This window comes from Sapajus apella, unplaced genomic scaffold, assembly GCF_009761245.1.
Source record: "Sapajus apella isolate SASKATOON/1434 unplaced genomic scaffold, GSC_monkey_1.0 scaffold49, whole genome shotgun sequence".
Classification (NCBI taxonomy): domain Eukaryota; kingdom Metazoa; phylum Chordata; class Mammalia; order Primates; family Cebidae; genus Sapajus; species Sapajus apella.
Window position 1 is genome coordinate 14,081,613 of NW_022436989.1, and position 21,922 is coordinate 14,103,534.

The window sequence follows — 21,922 nt, forward strand, 5'->3', positions numbered from 1 at the left end:
TCTGAAATTCCTTCTCAGACTTCACGGTGGGTCCTCACTTATGCAAGTGTAATTGCAAGCTTAATTGTTGAGGTATTCCAGGGACTACCAAAGACCCCTTTACTCCATGCCCTCTCCCGGGATGGCCGGCCTACATTCTCTTATGACTCACTTCTGTCTCACTCTCTCTCCATAGACAGATACAGATGTAGATATGTTTATGCATGTGTGACAATGGTACCATGACTGATTTGCTTGCCTGTTCCCAAAAATTCTAAACCCCTGTAAGGTAGCAACTCTCTCGTTATGTTTTCAATTTTCAACATATATTACATACAATATTTGATTTATATAACCTACACAATAACTGTTTTGTTTGATGAGTGAAAACATGAATGATATTAAAATGATGAGAAATATTTGAATTTGAATTTGGTACCAGAAAACAGGCCAGGAATAATTGTTGCAATTCACTAAAACATATAGCTTTGGGCTTCTTTAATGTCTAAGGCAAAAAAGAAAATTCATGAACCTTTTTTTTTCCCATAAAAGAAGTCAAATTATTTCTTTTTTTCATTAATGTTTGAGGAGTTTTTTTTTTTTTTTTAATTAAAGCAAGGATTTTCATTTAAGTAGCAATAATCAGCACAGTATGCTGGAATCTTTAAGTTTTAAAAACTATGCAGGCATAGTCTTCGTGTAATTTTTAATATACTGACCTTTCCTAACAGCTAAGGGTATAATATGAAACCTCACTTTAAGAAGGGATTTTTCTTCCATTGGAAGGAATGCTGTCATTTTAGCTATTGCTTACCCTTGACCTGTTTATGCATCATGCATGGATTCTGACATAACAAGGACAGTAACCATGGGCTCCTGTGCACCTAATTCTTATTTACACTCTTTGTCCATGTGGCTTCAAGGAAAAGGACTTCTTTGTGGGGGGAGGGTTACTATAAATCACAAGTTCATCATCATGCAAAGAAGCTGTTCCTGCTGAGATGACACCAGGCAGTTTCCACGAAGCTCTCTTCTGTGTTGAAATAGAATTCCAGGCACAAGTAGCACTTACAATCTCAATTTTCCTGTTACTCAGTCCTACTCAACCTGTATATTCCCTTCATGATGGACCAACTTTCCCTTCAGATGCCTTTTGCATTAATATTTGATATCTGAGATAACTCCATTTTCCATAGGCTGAGTTAAGCAGATTAGCATCTGGAAATGGAGAGATGGTAAAATTTGCTTTCTCAGAGAGTTTTGCAGTGGCCTCTAATGAAGCAGCTGTACTGCCCTCATGCATGCCATGCACTTTGACTTCAGTGACTTCCCCTAAATTAAGAAAAAAGTTGTGCAGTCTGCCCACGTATAACCTTGTGCTTTAGAAGCCAAAGAGAAATATGAGAGTCCTTTAAAAGCCAATGTCACCTCCACTGCTGCTCTTTGTCCCCATACTCCTCCCTTTCTTGTCTTTGCCCTTCTTTTTAATCTCCTGTGTCTTATGTTTGTTAGCCTACAGGAAATCAGAACCTTAAATCCAAGTTGGAAAAATGCAGGACAAAATCAAACAAAAATGCAGATTAGAATAATCCAGCAATTCTATTTCCGAGGGTATATCCAAAAGAATTGAAAGCAGGAGGTCGAAGAGATACTTGCACACCTGTGTTCACAGCTGCACTCTTCACAATAGCCAAAGAGTGGAAGCAACTTAAATATCCCTTGACAGATTAGTGGATAAACAAAGGTGATACATACATACAAGGAGTATTATCCAGCCTTAAAAAGAAAGGAAATTCTGACACATGCTACAACATGGATAAAGCTTGAGGACACTATCCCAAGCAAAATTAGCTAGTCACAAAAAGGTTCAACCACTATATGATCTCACTTACATGAGGTGCCTAAAGTAGTCACATTCATCAGGACAGAAAGTAGAATGGTGGTTACCAGAGGCTGGGGGAGGGCAAATGCGGGAGTTGCTAAACAGGTACAGGGTTTCAGTTTTGCAGGATAAAAAGGCTCCAGACATCCGTTGCATAACAATGTGAATATCATTAATACTATTGAACTTTACACTTAAAATGGTTATGATGGTAAATTTTTTGGTATTTGTGGTTTTTTTTTTTTTTCCTGAGATGGAGCCACACTCTGTTGCCCAGGCTAGAATGCAGTGGCACAATCTCTGCTCCCTGCAACCTCCACCTCCCAGGTTCAAGTGATTCTCCTGCCTCAGCCCCTGAGTAGCTGGGATTACAGGCACCCACCACCTTGCCCAGCTAAATTTTTTTTGTATTTTTAGTAGAGATGGGATTTCACCATGTTGGCCAGGCTGGTCCTGAACTCCCAACCTCGTGATCTGCCTGCCTTGGCTTCCCTAAGTGCTGGGATTACAGGCAGGAGCCACCGTACCTGGCCAGTATTTGTTTTTTAACCATAATTAAAAATATATAGAGTTTAGAAACAGAAGCTCTGCAGGGGGCTGGGGCATCTAGAGAAGGCTTAAGGATAGTAGCCAAGTGGCCAAGCAGAGTGAAGGAGGAGCTGTATGGGGGCTTTGGTTTTAACAGCTCCTGTATGTGGAGAACAGGAGACAAAACACAGGTGGGATGTCCAATAGGAGGCTCCCCTAACAGGATCAACTGTTACTTAATACTAACAGTGAGGTCATCATTTCTGTTCTTTCTTTTGGTCATCCGGGACCTCACTGTTAGGATTAACTAACCACATTCTTTTTTTTCTTTCTTTTTTGAAATGGAGTCTTGCCTTGTTGCCCAGTGGTGTGATCTCAGCTCACTGCATCCGCCACCTCCTGAGTTCAAGCCATTCTCCTGCCTCAGCCTCCTGAGTAGCTGGGATTACAGGTGTGTGTCACCATGCCCGGCTGATTTTTGTATTTTTAGTACAGATGGGGTTTCACCATGTTAGCCAGGCTGGTCTCGAACTCCCAACCTCGTGATGCGCCCGCCTCAGCCTCCCAAAGTGTTGGGATTACAGGCATGAGCCATCGCGCCTGGCCTAACTAAACACATTCTATTACCAGCACCTTCGCTAAGGGGACTGCATGGAAAACTGCCTGTTCCCAGCCTTGTGCCAGGCTCCCAAGAGTCCCTCATTAAGTATTTGATAGACAAATCAATGAAGGCCAATTTTTTTTTTTCAAAATTGAATTTTTTTCTATTGAATTAGAGCTAATCACAGATGAATCAGGAATTAAAACTTTTACTATCTGGGTCTAAATTTTCCCACATTTCAGGTTTAATGATTTAGATTTTTTTTCCAACAAATATTTCACTTTTTCTTATAGCAGACTTCTCCAATGACCTAGATCTCTCCAGTGAAAATATTTTTATTCTTAGTAAAATTTGAATATGTATCTCAACATTAAATAACACACTTTTCAGAAATGAAGTCATTTAAGATCTTTATTGAATTCTTACCTTTCATAAGAACTATTTTTAGAGCAGTTTCTTGGCCTTAACGAGCAGTAGTGTTTTGATGTGGTGAGTAGCATGATTTTAATGGTACGTTGTAAAGGAATTGAAGTATGTTGGTAAGAAAAATCTTTTTTGTTGATCATTATCCTTTTCTTACAGTACTTATTTTAAATGAAATATGTTGGTCTACATTTCAGAAGTTGAACATCTGCTTTTTGTATTTTTAAATTATGGTATATGTATATTTGTGGCCATGACATGACAACATGAAACTCTTTTTTCTGTTGTTTCTTTTGGTATCTAAAAGCATGTGAGTCAGGATCTGGAAGACTCGTCATGTTCTTCAACACAAGGAAAATTTAACCGAGAGCAGTTTTACAAATTTATCATTTTCCCTGGGAAGTGGATTAAAGTCTGGTACGATCGACTGACATTGCTGGCATTACTTGATCGGTAAGTCACTGAGTATGCACATCCACTGTCGGAGGCACACCAGGGACATGACGGTGCCCACTGCGTGTTTTCAAAGAAAAATTGTCACTTGCACATTTTCAGGTTGTACACTTCCTTTGCTGTGAACCCAAAGTCAAAGCAGTAAGATCCTGACAACAAATTGTACTTTAGCAGTTACAATGAGAAATAAGAGAGTTACAATAAGTAACTCTTATTAGTAATAAATTAATTTATTAATAAGAAATAATGAGAAATAATACGTTACAATAAGAAATAAGAAATGGTTTCTATTTAAGGTTCGTTTGGGCACAGTAGCATACTTTGACGTACTCATGACTTACCCCATTTTTGTAGGAAATCTAGAGGTCCCATCTGTAGCAGAGGGCCTGGCTTGACTGGATGTGGGCATGGGGAGAGGAGGGAAGATGAAGTGGGGTGATTTCTGCCTCTTCCCTGGACACCTTGGATTCTCATTGTTCACTTGTGTCTGATGTACTCTCACTTGAATGTTAATTTTTCCTTTAAACTCCTTTCCTCTTTCTCACTTTCTCTTAACACTGTCCCATACAGCAAAATGTTTTGGGGTAGGAGCTGTGGTTACTGGGTAGGGAGAAAGAGGAGGAGAAGTTAAGGTTGGTTAAAACATGATGGAGGCTGGGCATGGTGGCTCACACCTGTAATCCCAGCAGTTGGGGAAGCTGAGGTGTGCGGATCACCTGAGGTCAGGAGTTCAAGACCAGCCTGATCAACATGGCGAATTCCCATCTCTACTAAAAATACAAAAATTAGCTGCGTGTGGTGGCACACGCCTGTATTCCCAGCTACTGAAGAGGCTCAGGCTAGAGAATCACTTGAATTCAGAAGGTAGAGGCTGCAGTGAGCCGAGATTGTATCACTGCACTTCAGCCTGAGCAACAAGAGCAAAAATTCATCTAAAAAAATACAAAAACAAACAAACCATGATGGAAATGGACCTAAGGAGAGGGGCTTGTCATTTGTATTTTTGTCTACCTCAAAATGTGCACATAACAGTATTATGATTTTCGAGGGCTGAGTAGCACTGACTAGAAGGTTGGTTTGAAAATTTCAGATACTATTTACTAATGCTGCGATAAGCAATTGCTGAGTTTCACAGTTTAATGCCAACCCTTGGGGACAGTGGAAAACCTGGTTGTCTGTCTTATTGTCATTGGCCACCCCCCAGTGACTGCTTGTTATAGTAATGTCTTAAATAGTGTGATCACATATGAAAAAAACTATAGTCATGCAGAATTACAACCGTAAATTTCAGGACCCACAAGTCAGGGAATGGAGTTATAATGGTTTTCCTTACAACACTATGTTACCCAAGGGGCACACACTGAGGAGGAACAGTTAATACTTAACTAATAATCCAAGATAGTATATTCTGGTAAATGAGGCATTTAAAAAATATTAATTATTTTCTGCTAAAAATAAATTATTGAAAGTTGGACTAGCTTGCATTAACCCTTCATATCAAAAACAAAAACAAATATATCTATAGATTTGTATTTTAAAATCTACTTGGTGATAAAACATTAAATGGAAATCTATTGGAGGTCTAAAAAGGATGATGAGGATGACTGCAGTTTTTAAAAGCTTATGTTTTTATTATATTAATCACCTTTCTGGCAAGTCACAATGAGTTTTTAAATGTGCTTAGGGATGACCTAGAAATAGCACCATTCCCTTATCCATAGATCCTTCAGCTGGTGTGGGGAATCCCTGGACTCTGGAGTCAACCTTGGGAATTAAACCTGGTCCCCACTACTTATTAGTGCTGTGATCTTAGGTTGGCTAAGAAATCTTTCAGTGCCTCAGTTTCCTATCTGTTAAATGGATGTAATCTATACCACACAAAGGTTGTAAGGATTAAATCAATTTAGTCATTGAAAGAGTTTTTAAAATATTAGTTGCTATTATTATTATTACTTGGATATGGCCCAGATCCCAGAAAGAAGAAAAATTTAAAAAAATAAATAAAATTAGGATAGCGAAAGTAGATATTGTCAAATTCAGACACTAAAATTTAGACCATTAGTTCATAGGCAACATTGCTTTAAAAAATTTTTAAGTTCTACATGTGCAGAACGTGCAGGTTTGTTACATAGGTATATGTGTGCTGTGGTGGTTTGCTGCACCTATCAACTCGTCATCTAGGTTTTAAGCCCCGCACGTATTAGGTGTTTGCCCTAATGCTCTCCCTCCCCTTGCCCCCCACGCCCCTACAGGCCCTGGTGTGTGACGTTCCCTTCCCTGTGTCCATATGTTCTCATTGTTCAACTCTCACTTATGAGTAAGAACATGCAGTGTTTGGATTTCTGTTCCTGCGTTAGTTTGCTGAGAATGAGGCAACATCACTTCTTATTCAGAGCCATATAAACCTACCTAAAGTCATCTGTTAGCAGCATTGGTGATCTGGTTTTACAGTTCAGAGTCAATTAAAATAAGGAAAGGGACTGCATGAACTCACAGCTCACAGCAAGGAAGAAGAAAGAAACTCAAAATACTGACCTAGAATAACTGAGCCATTTGGGGACCTTTGCAAGGAGAGCATAATCCCCAAACAGGGCTGTGAGTCAGAATCATCTGGGAAGCTGGGTAAAAATGTATAATATATGCAATAAAAACAAAATGTAAGGGCTAGGAGGGAAGCAGAAGAAATCAGTGGGTAACAAGCACTGAAAATGCACTAATCATTGCTATAAACTCCCAAAGATTAAGGTGTTCTGCCTCATGTTCTTCAACTTAACTCTTAGAGTCAGGCTGTTCTTCCTTGAAAGTGTTTTCTTAGCCTTTGGGCAGCAGGTTCATGGTTCCTGTCATTGCAGTCCCTGCTATTTGCCTGCAGTTCTCCATCTACTCTGATGTTTCTGGACTTTTCCTATTCTCCTTACTTATTTTCTCTTATTTCATATCTTGCCATTGCCCTTTCCTACAAAACACTGGGGGTTTATTTTCAGTTATCTAGTTGATCAGGTCAGCATCCGAAATAAGAAGTTGCCCTTCTTGCATCATTTCAACATTTCATTCATTCAGCAAATATTAAATCACCTACTCCATGCTAGGACCTGTACTGGGCGTTGGATGTAGAGTAACGAATAAAACAGCCATTGTCTCTGCTGTCATGGACTTACTTTCTACTGGGAGAGGAGAGAAAATTGTAATAGGTGCCATGAAAGAAACACATAAAGGCCTGAGATGGAGAGACCTGGGAAGCAAGGGCACTGATGTTAGAACTGGTGGTTGGCCAAAGGCTTTTCTGAGGAGAAAACACACAAACTGAGAGATAAAATACGAGAGGTAGCTAGCTATGTGACAAGTAAAGAGGAAATCATTCATGCTTCTCAAACGAAACTAATTGTCATCATTGTTATCATAAGTACACACACTTATAGCTCTCATCCTTAAAAATCCTGTCCTAAAACCATAATTCTCAGCAAACTAACACAACGAACAGAAAACCAAACACCGCATGTTCTCACTCCTAAGTGGGAGTTGAGCAAGGAGAACACATGAACACAGGGAGAGGAACATCACACACCAGGGCCTGTTGGAGGTTGGGGGAAAGGGAAGGGAGAGCATTAGGACAAACACCTAATACATGCAGGGCTTAAACTCTAGACGACGGGTTGATAGGTGCAGCAGAACACCATGGACATGTATAACTATGTAACAAACCTTCACTTTCTGCACATGTATCCCAGAACTTAAAAGTATTAAAAAAAAAATCCTGTCTTACCCCACTTTCTTACCAGCCACTGTCCTGCTTTTCCACTCCTCTTTGCAGCAAGACTCCTTGAAGGGTTGCCTGTGCTTGATTCCACTTGCTCTTCATTTATTCTCTAATAATCCTGTTCCATTCAGGTTCCCCTAACCCGAAAACTCCATTGAACCTGCCCTTGTCAGGTCACCCCTGACTCCACCTTTTACTTCTCACATTACTAGACTCATTTACAGTATCTGGCAGAGTTCATTCCTCCTTCTTGGTAGACATTCTCTTGGTTTCCAGGACTCAGCATTCTCTTGGTTTTCCTTCTGCCTTGCTGGTCACTCCTACATAGGAAGGAAAGATTTACAGGTTTTTCTGCCTCCTGACCCTTTAAGGTTGAAGTCTCCAGTAGATAACCTAGCTCTTGGTCTTCGTTCTTTCTCTATCTGCCCTATTTTCTTTGGCGATGGTATTCAGTCTCATGGTTTTTAATATGCCAGTGACTCTCAGATTTATATCACTAACTTGGACCCATCTCCTGAATTCCAGACTTGTGTATCTAACTACCAGATTGACATCTCATGGTGTCAGGATGACATCTCATATCCAAGACTGAACTCTTCATCTCAGCCTCACCCAAGCATGCTTCACTTATGGTCTTCCCTATCTCAGGTGATGACAACTCCATCTGTCCAGTTTCTCTGTTTAAATATCTTGGAGTCATCCTTGAGTCTTCTTTCCTTTCACACCTGGATTCAGTCTCTTATAGGAAGCTGCTTTCATTGTTCCTTCTAAATGTACCTATTGCATCTTTTCAGTGTTAATGTGACCATGTGGTCTGAGCCATTTCATCTCTCATCTGGTTACTGCAGTAGCGTCTTCCCTGCTTCTATCCATTCTCTCTGTATAGTATTCTTTTTTCTTCTTTTGTTTTCTTTTTCTTTTTTTTTTTTTTTTTTTAGATGGTTTCTTGCTATGTTGTCTAGGCTGGTCACAAACTCCTGGGCTCAAGCAGCCTTCCCACCTCAGCCTCCCAAGTAGCTGGGATCACAGGTACCCACCATGCTCAGCCCTGTGCACTATTCTTAACAACCCAATAAGGCTTTTCAGCATCACTGCTTTGCTGACCGGCCAGCAGTGGCTCCCCGTTTCAATCAACATGAAAATCAAAGTCCTCACAGTGCCCACAGGTCCCCCATGCTGTAGCCACTTATTTGCTTTCTGGCCTCATCACCCACTATCCCTGTGGACTTTTCTTCATCCAGACTGACCTTCCTTTTGTCTCTCAACCATGCCAGGCAGTCCTCCAGCTTAAGACCTTTGCACTAGCAGTTCCTGCAGCCTGGAATATTTGCCTCCCAGACATTTGCAGTGCCAACTCCCTTACACTGGAGAGCAGTGGTGTGGTCTTGGTTCACTGCAACCTCTGCCTCCCAGGTTCAAGCAATTCTCCTATCTCGGCCTCCCAAGTAGCTGGAATTATGGGTGCTCGCTACAATGCCCAGCTAATTTTTGCATTTTTAGTAGAGACGGGGTTTCACCACATTGGCCAGGCTTGTCTCAAACTCCTGACCTCAGGCGATCCACCCGCCTCGGCCTCCCAAAGTGCTGGGATTACAGGCATGAGCCACCATGCCTAGCCTCTATTCTTTTTGTCTGTTGCATTTATATTTACATATTGTATATTTACTGAACTTTTTTGTGCATGCTTACTTTTGGCACCACTCACAAGAAAGGAAGCTCCCATCCCTTTTGTTCACTGATGTCAAAGCAGCTAGAGCAGTGCTGAGCGCTTTTGCTGCATGAAGGAAGACATCAATTTTCCTTTGCAAATCGCCTCCCCTTCCTAATTTCTGCCATGAATTCTGCCATGGTCCTTTTCTTCTCAGGTTGAAGTCTTGGAGTAATCTTTATTCTTTCCATCAGTGCTTCATTGTCCATAATTCATTTCGGGTTCTTTCAGCATCACTCTGAATTGTGTCCTCGAGTTAGGGGTCCCTTTCTATTCCCCAGCCATGTGAGCTTCCCAGGCCCGCATTACCTCTCCTGGAAGTGCTGTTTATCCTTGCTCTTGTCTTTTTCTCCTCCAGTACATGTTGTAAACCTCTGCATGATAAACCTTTCAAAAGTACAGCCCTAGTCATGCCACTCTTGGCCTGGTGAGTACACTTTTTAACCCCATGTTTAATGATAGATAAACAAGAAACTGAGGGAGGGAGAGGGGAGCCAGGGGGCAGAGGAATGGAACCCTGGTAGAAGAGAATTTGGAGGAAAAATACTTTTTAGGAACCTTATTCTTTTCCCTCCACAAAGTGAAAAACATTTGTTTTTTTCTTTGAAATTTTATTTCCAAGGCCTTTAGATATTTTGAAGTATACATCAAATTGTTATGAGTACACTGTGGAACATGTCATGAATTTTAAAGACTTGAGCAAACCAAATATATTGAGCACTATTAAAAGTGCAGTGGAAAAATAAAAGACACACACAATTTCCTTTTTGCCAAATGTATTTTGATTCCTCCAGATTTTTAAAAAATTTTCAGCTTGAGCCTCATGCTATCTGAATGCTAACTTAGCCTTTCTATATATTTCTATGCTATCTTTCTACCCCACTTTTATTATTCTGTAATATGTCAGCTGCTGTTCAGTCAACCAAATCATCCATTGTTTTTCTTCTCCTGACTGTTGTCCGCAGAGTTTCCTGTCCTTCCTGTGTAGGAGGCCCAAGGCTATGCCTCTTGGCAGCCCCAGCTCCAGATTTATTTTAATAGAGTCATTTATTTTTGTATTTCTTTGAATCTGTGAAATCTATATGCATATCTATCAATCATCTCTATAACTGTCTGAAATTATATGTAAAAAGTACCAATCAAATGATTCATGCGTTTGTGCATTTCTTCAAAATTTTTCTCTTTACTATTTCTCTCATTTTCATTAGCTATTGAAGCATCAAGAGTCAGCATTAGATTTGGGTTCTTTTTCACTTATTGTTTTATTCATTGAAAAATGTTCCACAGAATGGAAGAAAATATTTTATAAATTAAAGGATTGTTATCCAGTATGCAAAGAACACTTAAAACTCAACAGTAAGCAAAAGGAACAACCTGAAAATGGGCATAAGGCCTAAACACCCACCAAAGAAGATACACTGATCACAAATAAGCAAACGAAAAGACACTCAACATAATAGTCCTTAGGCAATTGCAAATTAAAGCAACACTGAGATACCAGTACAACCAATTAGAATGGCCAAAATCCAAACCACTGACAACACCAAATGCTGGGGAAGATGTAGAGCAACAAGTACTTTCATTCATTGCTGATGGGAATGCAAAATGGCACAGCTACTTTAGAAGACAATTCTGCAATTTCGTATAAAACTAAACATATTGTTACCACACGATCTAACAATCGTGCTCCTTGGTGTTTACTCAAATGATTTGAAAACTTACATCCATGCAAAACACTGCACATGAATGTTTACGACAGCTTTATTTATAATTGCCAAAACTCAGAAGCAATCAAGATATCCTTCAAAAGGCAAATGGATAAACAAACTGGTATCTTCATACAATGAGTTGCTATAAGAAATAAAAAGAAGTGAGGCACCAAGCCATAAAGACACGGAGGAACCTTGTATGCATAGTACTTAAAGAAAGAAGCTGATGTGCAAAGGCTATCTACTGTGTGGTTCCAACTATATGGCCCTCTGGAAAAAGCAGAACTAGGAGATAATAAAAAGATCAGTTGTTGTAGGGGTTAGGGTGGGGGAGCAATGAATAGGTGGGGGACAGAAGATTTTTAGGGCAGTGGAACTTTCACTAGAGTTCCCATTTGGTGGAGACATGTCATTATACATTTGGCAAAACCCAATGTACAACACCAAGAGTGAACTCAAATGTGAACTATGGACTTGAATGATACTGATCGATAATGAGGTGTTACTGTTGGTTCATCAGTGGATGTTGATGGTGGGGGAAGCTGTGTGCATGTGTCTGTGGGGAGGGGCTATGTGAGAACTCTATACTTTCTCCTCAGTTTTGCTGTGAATCACAAATGTCTCTCAAAAATATAGCCTATTAATTTAAAAAAAATGTTTACATTTGCCTGCCTGCTAGGCACAAAGTAGCCAATTATTCCTGTCTAAAAAACATATCAGCTTAGTGGGGTAGAAAAACAGGTACGTGAGCAAAAACTGGTAAGGTGAGAAGTATACTCAGAATCCTTGCAAATGACCCATCCAAACACCCAGGACCCTTGTTCCCTGACCTTGTGGTCTTCGCCATCCCCCGTGACTCTATTTCTGCCACTCCCTTCCATGGCCCCACCTTGCATCTTATCCTCTCACAGAAGTCTTCCACCTCTGACATTATAATCCTGTTTCTGCTCATCCTTCCCTTGTCTCTCTAAATCCCTCAAGTGTTTCCCAGTCCTCTCCAGCAATTTGCCCCACTGAATTTCTCTTATCTTGCAGCCCTTGCCTTCTTCAGTTTCCTCCCTATTCAACCTGGGTTACATGATCCAGACCTGTAGCCCCTGTCCTTTGCATACCCACTTGATAACACTCCTTCTCTGGATGACCCCCCCCCGTCTCTACCCTACACCTTGTATGGGGAGTCCATAAGAGAATCACCCAGTGAGACAGTGTGGACCCAACACGCTCCAGGGCAGGCCCTCTGCACTATCAGGAAGTTGCAGCTCACCCTTAACTCGCCTGCTGGAGCTCTCCTGGCTCCTGAAATTTGGCAGTAAACTCTGACACCAAAAGTTTTATCTGGAAATGATTTTCTGCTTAGGCCAGGTGTGAATGTATCCCCTTACCACACCCCCTTCCATTGAAAGGAACCAGTGAAGCTGTTTATCTGAAACACATTTCATGGTTGTGGATGGAATCATTAACTACGTTTTGCCAGTAAACCCAGTTTAGTGGCCAAGGAGATCCAATGGGATGAGATTTTATTTGCTTCAATAACAAAAATCTGGTGTTAAGTTGGATTTTGTTTATATAGCATGAGGAATAAGGAGAGAAAGAAACCTTAAAATCTCATAGCTAAATACAAAGTCTTGCTTATGGTAACTACTGTGTTGTCATGGTTGATTTTTTTGGAAATATGAAGGCATTCTGTTTAAAAATGGCAAAACTTAACTTTTTTGTTTGTTTTTATGTATGCATTTTGCACAGAACTGAAGATGTCAAGGAGAATGTGCTGGCAGTTTTACTCATTGTCCTGGTTTCCCTCCTTGGATTTCTGACCTTGAGCCAAGGCTTTTGCAAAGATATGTGGGTGCTCCTCTTCTGCCTTGTCATGGCCAGCTGCCAGTACTCTCTGCTAAAGGCAAGACCACATCTAATTCTTACAAGTAGCGTGTGCTGTCACTAATGTAGCCTTGAAATCATGAGATGATGACACAGACACTTCTGATTTGTGTTTTAGAGTGTTCAGCCTGACCCTGCCTCACCAATACACGTAAGTTTCCAAATACAGGCAAGTAGTTTTTCTTGTCTGTCTATGTTGAAGATAGGCAAAAAGCTGAAATCCAGTCAAAGGGCGAAGTTTGTACCTAGCTCTATATATTGAATATAAAATAGAAATATAAAATATATATATAAGTGCATGGTAGACAGCTTCCAGCTAGATCTGAGAGCATGGTGTGGGTGGTATGGGGGAAAGTGTGGGGCAGTGGGTGGAGAGTGTGTGCAGAGTCTTTCCTATCCCCCTGGATCCAAGTCAGCAAAGACTGAGCAGCCTGGGGGAAAGGCCGTATACATTGCCATCAGGCTGCCTGTCTTTGTGTCCTGATTCCTCCACTTGAATGTTTGACAATGTGCAAGATACTGGGCCTCTTCATGCCTCAGTTTCCCTATGTGTAAAAAAGTCTAATGGAAATGCCTACATGGATTAAACAATCCATGTAATGTGATATAACAATGCTTGACAGGGATTGCTCCGTAAATGTTAGCTCTTATGATTAGTGATATAATTATATGGGCATGAATCATTATTCTTATTTTTAAAATTTGTTGTATATACTTATGGGGTACAGGGTGGCATTGTGATATATGCACATATTGTAGAATTATTAAATCAAGCTGTTTGACAAATCTATAACTACATATACATATTATTTTTTTTTTTTCTGATGAGAACATTTAAAATCTACTCTCAGCCAGGCGCAGTGGCTCACGCCTGTAATCTCATTACTTTGGGAGGCTGAGGTGGGTGGATCACAGGGTCAGGAGATTGAGACCATCCTGGCTAACACAGTAAAACCTCATCTTTACTGAAAATACAAATAATTAGCCGAGTGTGGTGGCGCACGCCTGTAGTCCCAGCTACTTGGGAGGCTGAGGCAGGAGAATTGCTTGAACCCAAGAGATGGAGGTTGCAGTGAGCCGAGATTGCGACACTGCACTCCAGCTTGGGCGACAGAGCAAGACTCTGTCTCAAAAAAATAAATAAATAAATAAAATAAAATCTACTCTCTTAGCTATTTTTGATAGCTAATAATACACTGTGTATTATTATTAACTATGGTCACCATACTTTACAGAAGATCTTCAGAACTCCTTCCTTCTGTCCAGCTGAAACTTTGTACCCTGTAGCCAATCTTTCCTCATTCCTCATCCCACTGCCTCCTGGTAACCACTATTCTATTCTCGTCTTCTATGAGTTCGACTTTTTTAGATTCCACATATAAGTGACATCCTACAGCAGTTTTCTTTTTGTGCCTGACTTAATTTGCTTAACCTAATAATGTCCTCTAGATTCATCAGCGTTGTTGCAAATGACAAGATGGTGTTCTCTTTTTAGGCTGGATGATATTCCTATTATATATATACCACATCTTCTTTTTCCATTCATCTGTTGATGGACATTTAGGCTGATACCATGTCTTCACTATTGTGAAGAATGTTGCAGTGAACCTGATGATGCAGATATCTCTTGGACATACTGATTTCATTTCCTCTGGATATATATTCAGAAGTGGGGTTGCTGGATCATATTCAAATAGAATTAAAACTTCTATTTTTAATTTTCTTTGAGAAATTATACTGTTCTCCATAATGGCTGTACCAATTTCCATACCCACCAGCAGTACAGAAGGGTTTCCTTTTCTCCAAATCCTTGCCAACTCTTGTTATCTTTTGTCTTTTTGATTAAAGCCATTGCAACAGGCATGAGGTGATAGCTCATTGTGGTTTTAACTTGCATTTCCCTGAATTGTTATTCTGTTTATATGAAACCATTCTCTTTATTTTACATTTTCACATATATTATTCCTTTTCGTCTGTATAACTCTGAGCTAATTCTTAACTAAGACTCCGAGCTCACCTATGCTGATCTGTTGGTGCTCTGGCATTATTTTGTGAGCTCTGAAACACACACATGTGCTTTCCTCTGAGCCTGCTGCCCCTTCGCACATCCACGGTGGCCTACAGGGTGGGTGCTGTGGGACAGGCAATGCCCCTTGCAGGGATCTGGGCCACATGCCTCTGTACTGAGTTCACTGTCGGGTCGACTCCCCAGAGCGCTAAGCAACTGTCTTTCCTTTGTTGTGGCAATCCCCTGTGGCCTGCGGAATACCCTCCCAATGAAAGAAAGCTTGATTTTCCCTCTATTGTGCTTTCAAAAATTTATATCCAGGATTTAGGACCCATTTTTCAATCTGTGATAGCTCCTGTTTAGCTCATAGTAATTAAGAAAAGCTTATAATTGGACGATCACATGGCATACATTGCTATCTTGCTACATTCCTCTGTTCCCCATAATTGGTTTACATGTAAAACATCTTCTTTTATCCTAGTGTTTGAATGTCAAGATAAGTAGAAGCAGCATAATTAGGGTATTGAGATGTATTGTTGTGATTATCATCAGAAATCTGGGTTAGGTGGTGTGAGAGAGATGTACAACTTTGAAGCTTTTTTGTTCAAGCCCACCTGAGATGCCATATCACCATTTTCCTGCTTCAGTCTACTCTCCTTGCTCCTAACTGCACTTCAGTGTCATTGTTTTTCTGCATGACTCTGGGGAAGGGTGTTCTATGCTGTTAAACATTCCTTTCCCGCATGTCCTTTCAGAAATAATGCAGAGCATGCCAGTAAAGGCGGAAGGCAAGTACAGCTGCGTAATCCTTGTGCATTTGTAATGTCTGTTACTATGGCCGCTATGTCACTGTTCTTGGTTGGAGTTATATTATTTAGTTCCCAGAGGAATTAGCCAAGCTGCTATTCCTTTATCTGAGCAAGCATGTCATAGTGAGACAGTAAGAAATCACTTTTGTAAGACGTAGTCAGACATTTAACTATGTTTATTGCAGTAATTAATTTGCTTACACAAATTTCTAAGTAGATTAGTCTCTGATTTGAGTTGGCATTTCTCCAGTACTTCTAATGAAGAAACAAAATATGGTAGCTGTAAAATATTTCCTGTTGCAATCTGACTGAACCATGTGGGTATTTAGGAGACAGAGTTATTATCTCCCATTTGTAGATGAGAAAGCTTTAGAAAGGAGATGGTCAGGAGCTAGAACCCAGGTATGGGACACAGAGACAGTTCTCAAGCCTGCTGCTAATTTTTATTCATAAGGGGCTGTGAAAGGAACCAAAACTGCTTTTCAGACTTCACTACTTTACACATTTGTGGAGGGTAGCTATTAATAATTCAGCCAATTTTTGCTCTTAGAATGATTGACAGACCTCCTTTCTTTGCTTGCTTCCAAGAGCACAGGTGGTATATTTTGAGCAAGTTGTTAAAATCAGAAGATAGCGAAATGAAAATACAATTTTTGCATAACACTCTGTGTATTTGAATTTTAAATGCAGAATTAATAATAATGGCATGGAAATAGGTATGATACAGTAGCCCCTGGGTTCAAAAGAAATTAGTCTGATTCTGAAAGAAAACAGGCCTGGGAGAGCTTAGAACGATTAGGGGTTGGATACTGTCTAACTGAAACTTTGCAATTTAAGGATCATAGATGGCAATATATTAAGGGGGAATGAAGATATTAATTTGTTTACACAGATACCCATATGAGTCTAACTGACAGTAACCACTAAAGCTAATCCAGAAAGCAAAATTCAGTAGAATATCCAAGAGGGAGTGAAAAACTAGAGCGCTGTGCCCAGGATCACCTGCGCACACCAGAGGGGGAGCTCGATTCCGCCCTCCCCTCCACTGGCTGGGGCAGCACTCGGCAGGTAATCTGCATTTTTACACACTCCCAGGTCATTATGGTGGAGGTAATCTCAGATCACGCATTGAGACATATTGGAGTAACCGAAAGCATATAGGGTTCATATTTGAATCCAGCCTTACCGTGTATAAGATGAGATCTTAGGAAACTTACTCCTCTCAATCAAAGGTGTTTCATCTGCAAAAGAGGAATAACAAAACAGGATTGCAAGAGAATAAAACAATGAGTGTTTAGCACAGCATCTGGCCCTGAAGCACTAAGCAATTGTTAGCAGCATTTTTGTGTGTGTGCAAAATATGCATAATCAGAATAATGTCAGTCGGATTTAATAAAGAGGGCTCTAGGCAATGTATGTGATATACCTGGTACAGGCTCTAGAGTATACTAAGTCCTCTGTGAATATTTCCTTCCTCTTTACATGTTTGTCTCGATTCCTTACAGTACAAACTCCAAAGAGCAAGGGCCACAGTTTATTATGCATTCTGTTCAATTAATTGTTGCTACTATTCAGTGAAGACACTTGGTATCTACTTCAGGTTATATAGAAATAATTGGGGATTATTTTTTGTAAGTAAACCTTTTATTTTAGAATAGCTTTAAATCTACAGAAAAATTGGGAAGGTGCTGTATACCCCATTTCCAGATTCCCTGCATTAACCTCGTACATTAGTCACAATATGATACATTTGTTGCAATTAATGGACCAATATTGATAACATTATTATTAAAGTCCACATTTTATTCAGATTTCCTTGGTTTTTACCTGATGTCTTTTTCTGTTTGAGGTTCCCATCCAGGGCACCAAATTACATTATAATAGCAATCACGTAGGCTCCTTTTGGCTGTGACAATTTCTTAGATTTTCCTTAACCCTGAAAAAAACTAGTCTGATTCTAAAAGGAAACAGTTCTGAGAAACTTAAAAAATATATAGGGTGAGGTGGATACTGGAAGAAGTCCAAGGAACGTAGATTGGTAATATATTAATAGTTTTTCATGACCTTGACAGTTTTGAGGAGGACTGGTCAGGTATTTTGTAGACTGTTTCTTAGTTGGGATTTTTCTGATGTTTATCTCATGAAAATATAGGGGTTATGGATTTTAGGAGGAAGACCACAGAGGTAACATATTCATTATATGGATCACATCACATCAGTGATACTAATTATCAATATGACTTATCTCTGTGGATGTTGACCCTGATCACCTGGCTAATGTAGTGTTTATCAGAGGAATGATTTTGAATGACATGAAGTAATTTCTCAATGTTCAATCCTAAGAAATAAGACGGTGAACTTAGTTTTAATGGATCTTGATTAAAAGTTGTCAAGTAATATTCAATTGTGTTTTTGTTCAAAATAGTACTGTTTAAAACAAATCATTTCAAATGATACTTACATTCTACTATTGATTAAAAGCAGAATGTAGGTCACCACTCTTTCTGCTCTCTTTCACTGCCTTTGAGGGCAGTACTGAGACAGTGGGAAAATATCTGAACTCGGAGGTAGCGGAATGGAGCACCCTGGACTGTGCTTGGTGAACACTTTGATGTCCATTTCACTGCCCCTTTGCCTGGACAATTGTGTTTGCCATTTTTGTCAGAGTTCACCGATCTGAATGTTAGGAAGCTGGACCTAACATAAATTGTTCTGTAGAATTAAATGATAAACTAGTTAAAGAATCTTATTTATTTCTTTTCAATTTTTAAAATAACCTATCATATTTCTGCTATATTTAATTTGAAGTTGCATCTTAATATTTCAATAGTAACCTGTTGAGAATTATTTAACCCTTTGGCTGCTGCTTCTCCTCCATATTGTTTTCTTTAAAATATTTTGGGTTCTCTTGTATATACAAAGTGTGGATCATAAAATAGTTGCTGTCTAGGGTCGCAGTGGGGTGATGGGTGCCCACCCCCAGCTGCCCTTGTTTGCTTTACGTACAAGGGGAACCAAAGAGCATTACGAGCATTTAAGATGGTTCTCAATGCACAAGTGAACTGCTAAAGGTAAAGTAAAAAAGAAATCATCAACAGCCACCAAAAAATAATATTTAATTAAACTAACCTGCACCATTGTGAGAAACTATAAAACACAGCGAGCCCTTGCTGCAGTGATGAAAGTTCAGCGTATGTGAGCGTAATGTCACAGGGCAACAGCAGAGAAATGAGCAGAGAATGTCTGGGTTTTCTACACCATCTACAAGTAAGGAGACCTTTTCTCTACCCAGAGTCCTTTGAAAAAACTGACATCTGAAGGCTATCATGGATGCTTTCCTTATTCTCTAAATTTGCTTCACATGAGTAATGTTCATATTCTGTGTTTAAAGAGTGATGGTTATGAATGAAATTTTGTGACATCAGGCTGAGTCCTTGGGTCTGGAGAATCCAGTGCCAAATGCATGCCCCTCATGGTTTTTATGGGGAGCCAGGCAAATAGGGTTCCAGTCCTTACTCTGCCATGCTGTTTTCTGTGGGTGTTTCTTCATTCTTATGTCTCAGCTTACTCTTGTCAAAACGAGAGTAGTATGTACTACTCAGGGTGTTCTCTGAAGGTTAGCCACGTGAATACACTTGAAGTAGATAGGACACTCGGTGCCTGGGATAGAGGGAAGTTCAGACAAACATTAGCTGTTGTGGCTGTTATTGTTTTATATCAGTTTTAAAAAAGAGTAGCTGGTCAGGAGAGGGAAGCAGTAGCAAGCTATGATCATGCCACTGCACTCCAGCCTGGGCAACAAAGCAAGATCCTTTCTTAAAAAAAAAATAGTTGCTGGACCTCTGAATGTGGGGGAGAGAGGAACATGTGTCAACTCAGCAGGCGTCAGGGGCTCTCTTCTGCCCTGGGGAATGAAGCCTGGAGCGGGCACATGCAGCAGAGCTGAGAGAGAGAATGGAGGAGCCTGGCCAGGCTGTGCACAGACCTCAGGTCATGCCCCTTGAGGCCAGACACCCTAGCTCCCTTACAATAAAAACCTTTCTTCCCCCTTCACAACAGCAACAAAACATTTGAAGCAGTTGACCATCCCACTGTCTCTAAGAGATGGTTACGATGTCTTTGTCACTTAGCCACATGTGCCGCCACTTGGCACAAGCAGGACTCCTGGAGTTTTTGTTCGTTTCTCTCACCTTGCTCTTCCTTTGCACTGAGACCAACACTTGGGTCATGAGATGGCATATGGAGATAGGGCTGATGGAAAATGCAAATGCACAGAGATCTGCTTTTGTGCAACAGACTCACAAGACGCTCCACAGCTGAATTCCATTGGTGCTCCACATTATGTATTTTAAGGTTAAATGGAGTCAAATGAGTTTTTAAGATTATGATCAGACTTCAGTGGGTGGAGCTACTAGAATTTTTCTGTTGAAAAAATTAAAAAATCAGTCCTTAGGAGATATTGTGATTGATTCATATGTGAAAGTAGGAACTGGAGAACAGGGATATTTTATTAGTAGGTGTTCTCAGGAATCAAGGCAAATAGTAGTAGCCAGGCGCAGTGACTCACGCCTGTAATCCCAGCACTTTGGGAGGTGGGGTTGGGTAGATCACCTGAGGTCAGGAGTTCGAGACCAGCCTGGCTAACATAGTGAAACCCCCGTCTCTACTAAAAATACAAAAAAATTAGCCAGGCGTGGTGACATGCACCTGTAGTCCCAGCTAGTCGGGAGGCTGAGGCAGGAGAAACTTGAGCCTGGGGGACGGAGGTTGCAGTGAGCTGAGATCACACCACTGCACTCTAGCCTTGGACGACAGAGTGGTTCTCTGTCTCAAAAAAAAAAAAAAAGGAGAAGTGGTTTATGTGCCATGTATTGGCAAAATGCTCTTAGTATGGTTTGGGGGCCCGAAACACAGGATAGGAAAATGTGGTGAAGCAGGAACATGGTGATGAGGGCAGGCTCTTTATAACAGTGCCTTCAGTTTTGTTTCATAAATTACAAATACAAAGAAAACCTTCCCATGCCCAATAAAGTTTGACTTGGAAGATTCAAAATAGTATCTCAGACTTGTTAAAAGCCAAAGACTTAATTTGTAGAATAATGCATTTTTAAACTTTTAATAAAAGAAAACAAATCAGAGCAAGTGGAAAGTAGCTAGTTAATTATATTTGCTAAACCATACCAGTTTGAGAAAATATCTCATATGCATGTATATTTATATACTGTATCGTTATTTATACCAACAAACTTAGTTTGCCATTCACTTGATGAGAAATGCATTTAGATTTAACTTGGGCTTTACTTTCAATTTTTAAAAATGCAACAAAAGTATTCTCATATCCATTAATCTATGACCTAGTTGGATTCAAAAGGAAATTTCATAAGAGTACAAGTATTCTTCAAGACTAAGCCTGGACTCTGGGCCAAACATAGCCAGCCTCCATGGACAGCCTGTATTTTCCTTCCTCTTAAAAGATGGTCTCAGAATAGGACTATTTCTATTATAGAAGCAGTGTAATTTAAATTGCATTTCTAAATATAACATGTTCATGGCAGTGACTTTAAAAATTCACATCTGAAACCATATCACTTTAATTTTTACTTTTTACACTCAAGGCAGTTCATGAATTGCAGAAGACACTTTTCCCAATTCATTTTCATTGTTTTTTCCCCTGAATCTTATAAATTGTGCATTGATTTGTGAGATGTAAAATTTTTGTTGGCTTTTGCCCTGGAAAGTTGATGTTGTATGATGTTCCTTATATATGATGTTGTATGATGTTGATGAAGTTCCTTAATTTTTTTATCCATTCAAGAAGAATAAAAAATGTTTCTACTTTGCCTTGTAACAATAGGTATAGGAATAAGATGAGGTCTGCTAAAAATTTGGTACACCTCATGGGAAAATGCCATGTACATAGTATAAATAACACTTAAAAAAAAAAAAAACAGAACCAGAATGATTCTACTGTGCTACACTAAGACATTTTGTGTAATTTCTGCAGGTATAACATTGTACCCATATTGTCTTGCTTTCTGAGATACTAGGAAATTAAAGCCCACAAATTATAATTGTATTTCTTATTAACATTGGCACCCAAGTGTGGAGCAAATAGTGGTTTAAATTAGTTTTGCACTCAATATGAACAAGATGAATGGAAGTTTCACTGTTGGGGAAAGCATTGAAT

At 39.8% G+C, this 21,922-nt stretch overlaps 1 protein-coding gene across 5 annotated transcripts in view; it reads left to right on the plus strand.

Annotated features, from left to right (window-relative positions):
* The window catches only part of PCNX2 (pecanex 2), a 291,183-nt gene that overhangs the window by 56,629 nt on the left and 212,632 nt on the right, over positions 1–21,922 (plus strand). For all 5 annotated transcript variants that reach the window (XM_032242324.1, XM_032242325.1, XM_032242328.1 and 2 more), the window contains exons 10-12: positions 3,721–3,866; positions 12,784–12,937; positions 13,037–13,069. In XM_032242324.1, coding sequence (XP_032098215.1) covers positions 3,721–3,866; positions 12,784–12,937; positions 13,037–13,069 — 333 coding nt within the window. The remainder of the gene's footprint in view (positions 1–3,720; positions 3,867–12,783; positions 12,938–13,036; positions 13,070–21,922) is intronic.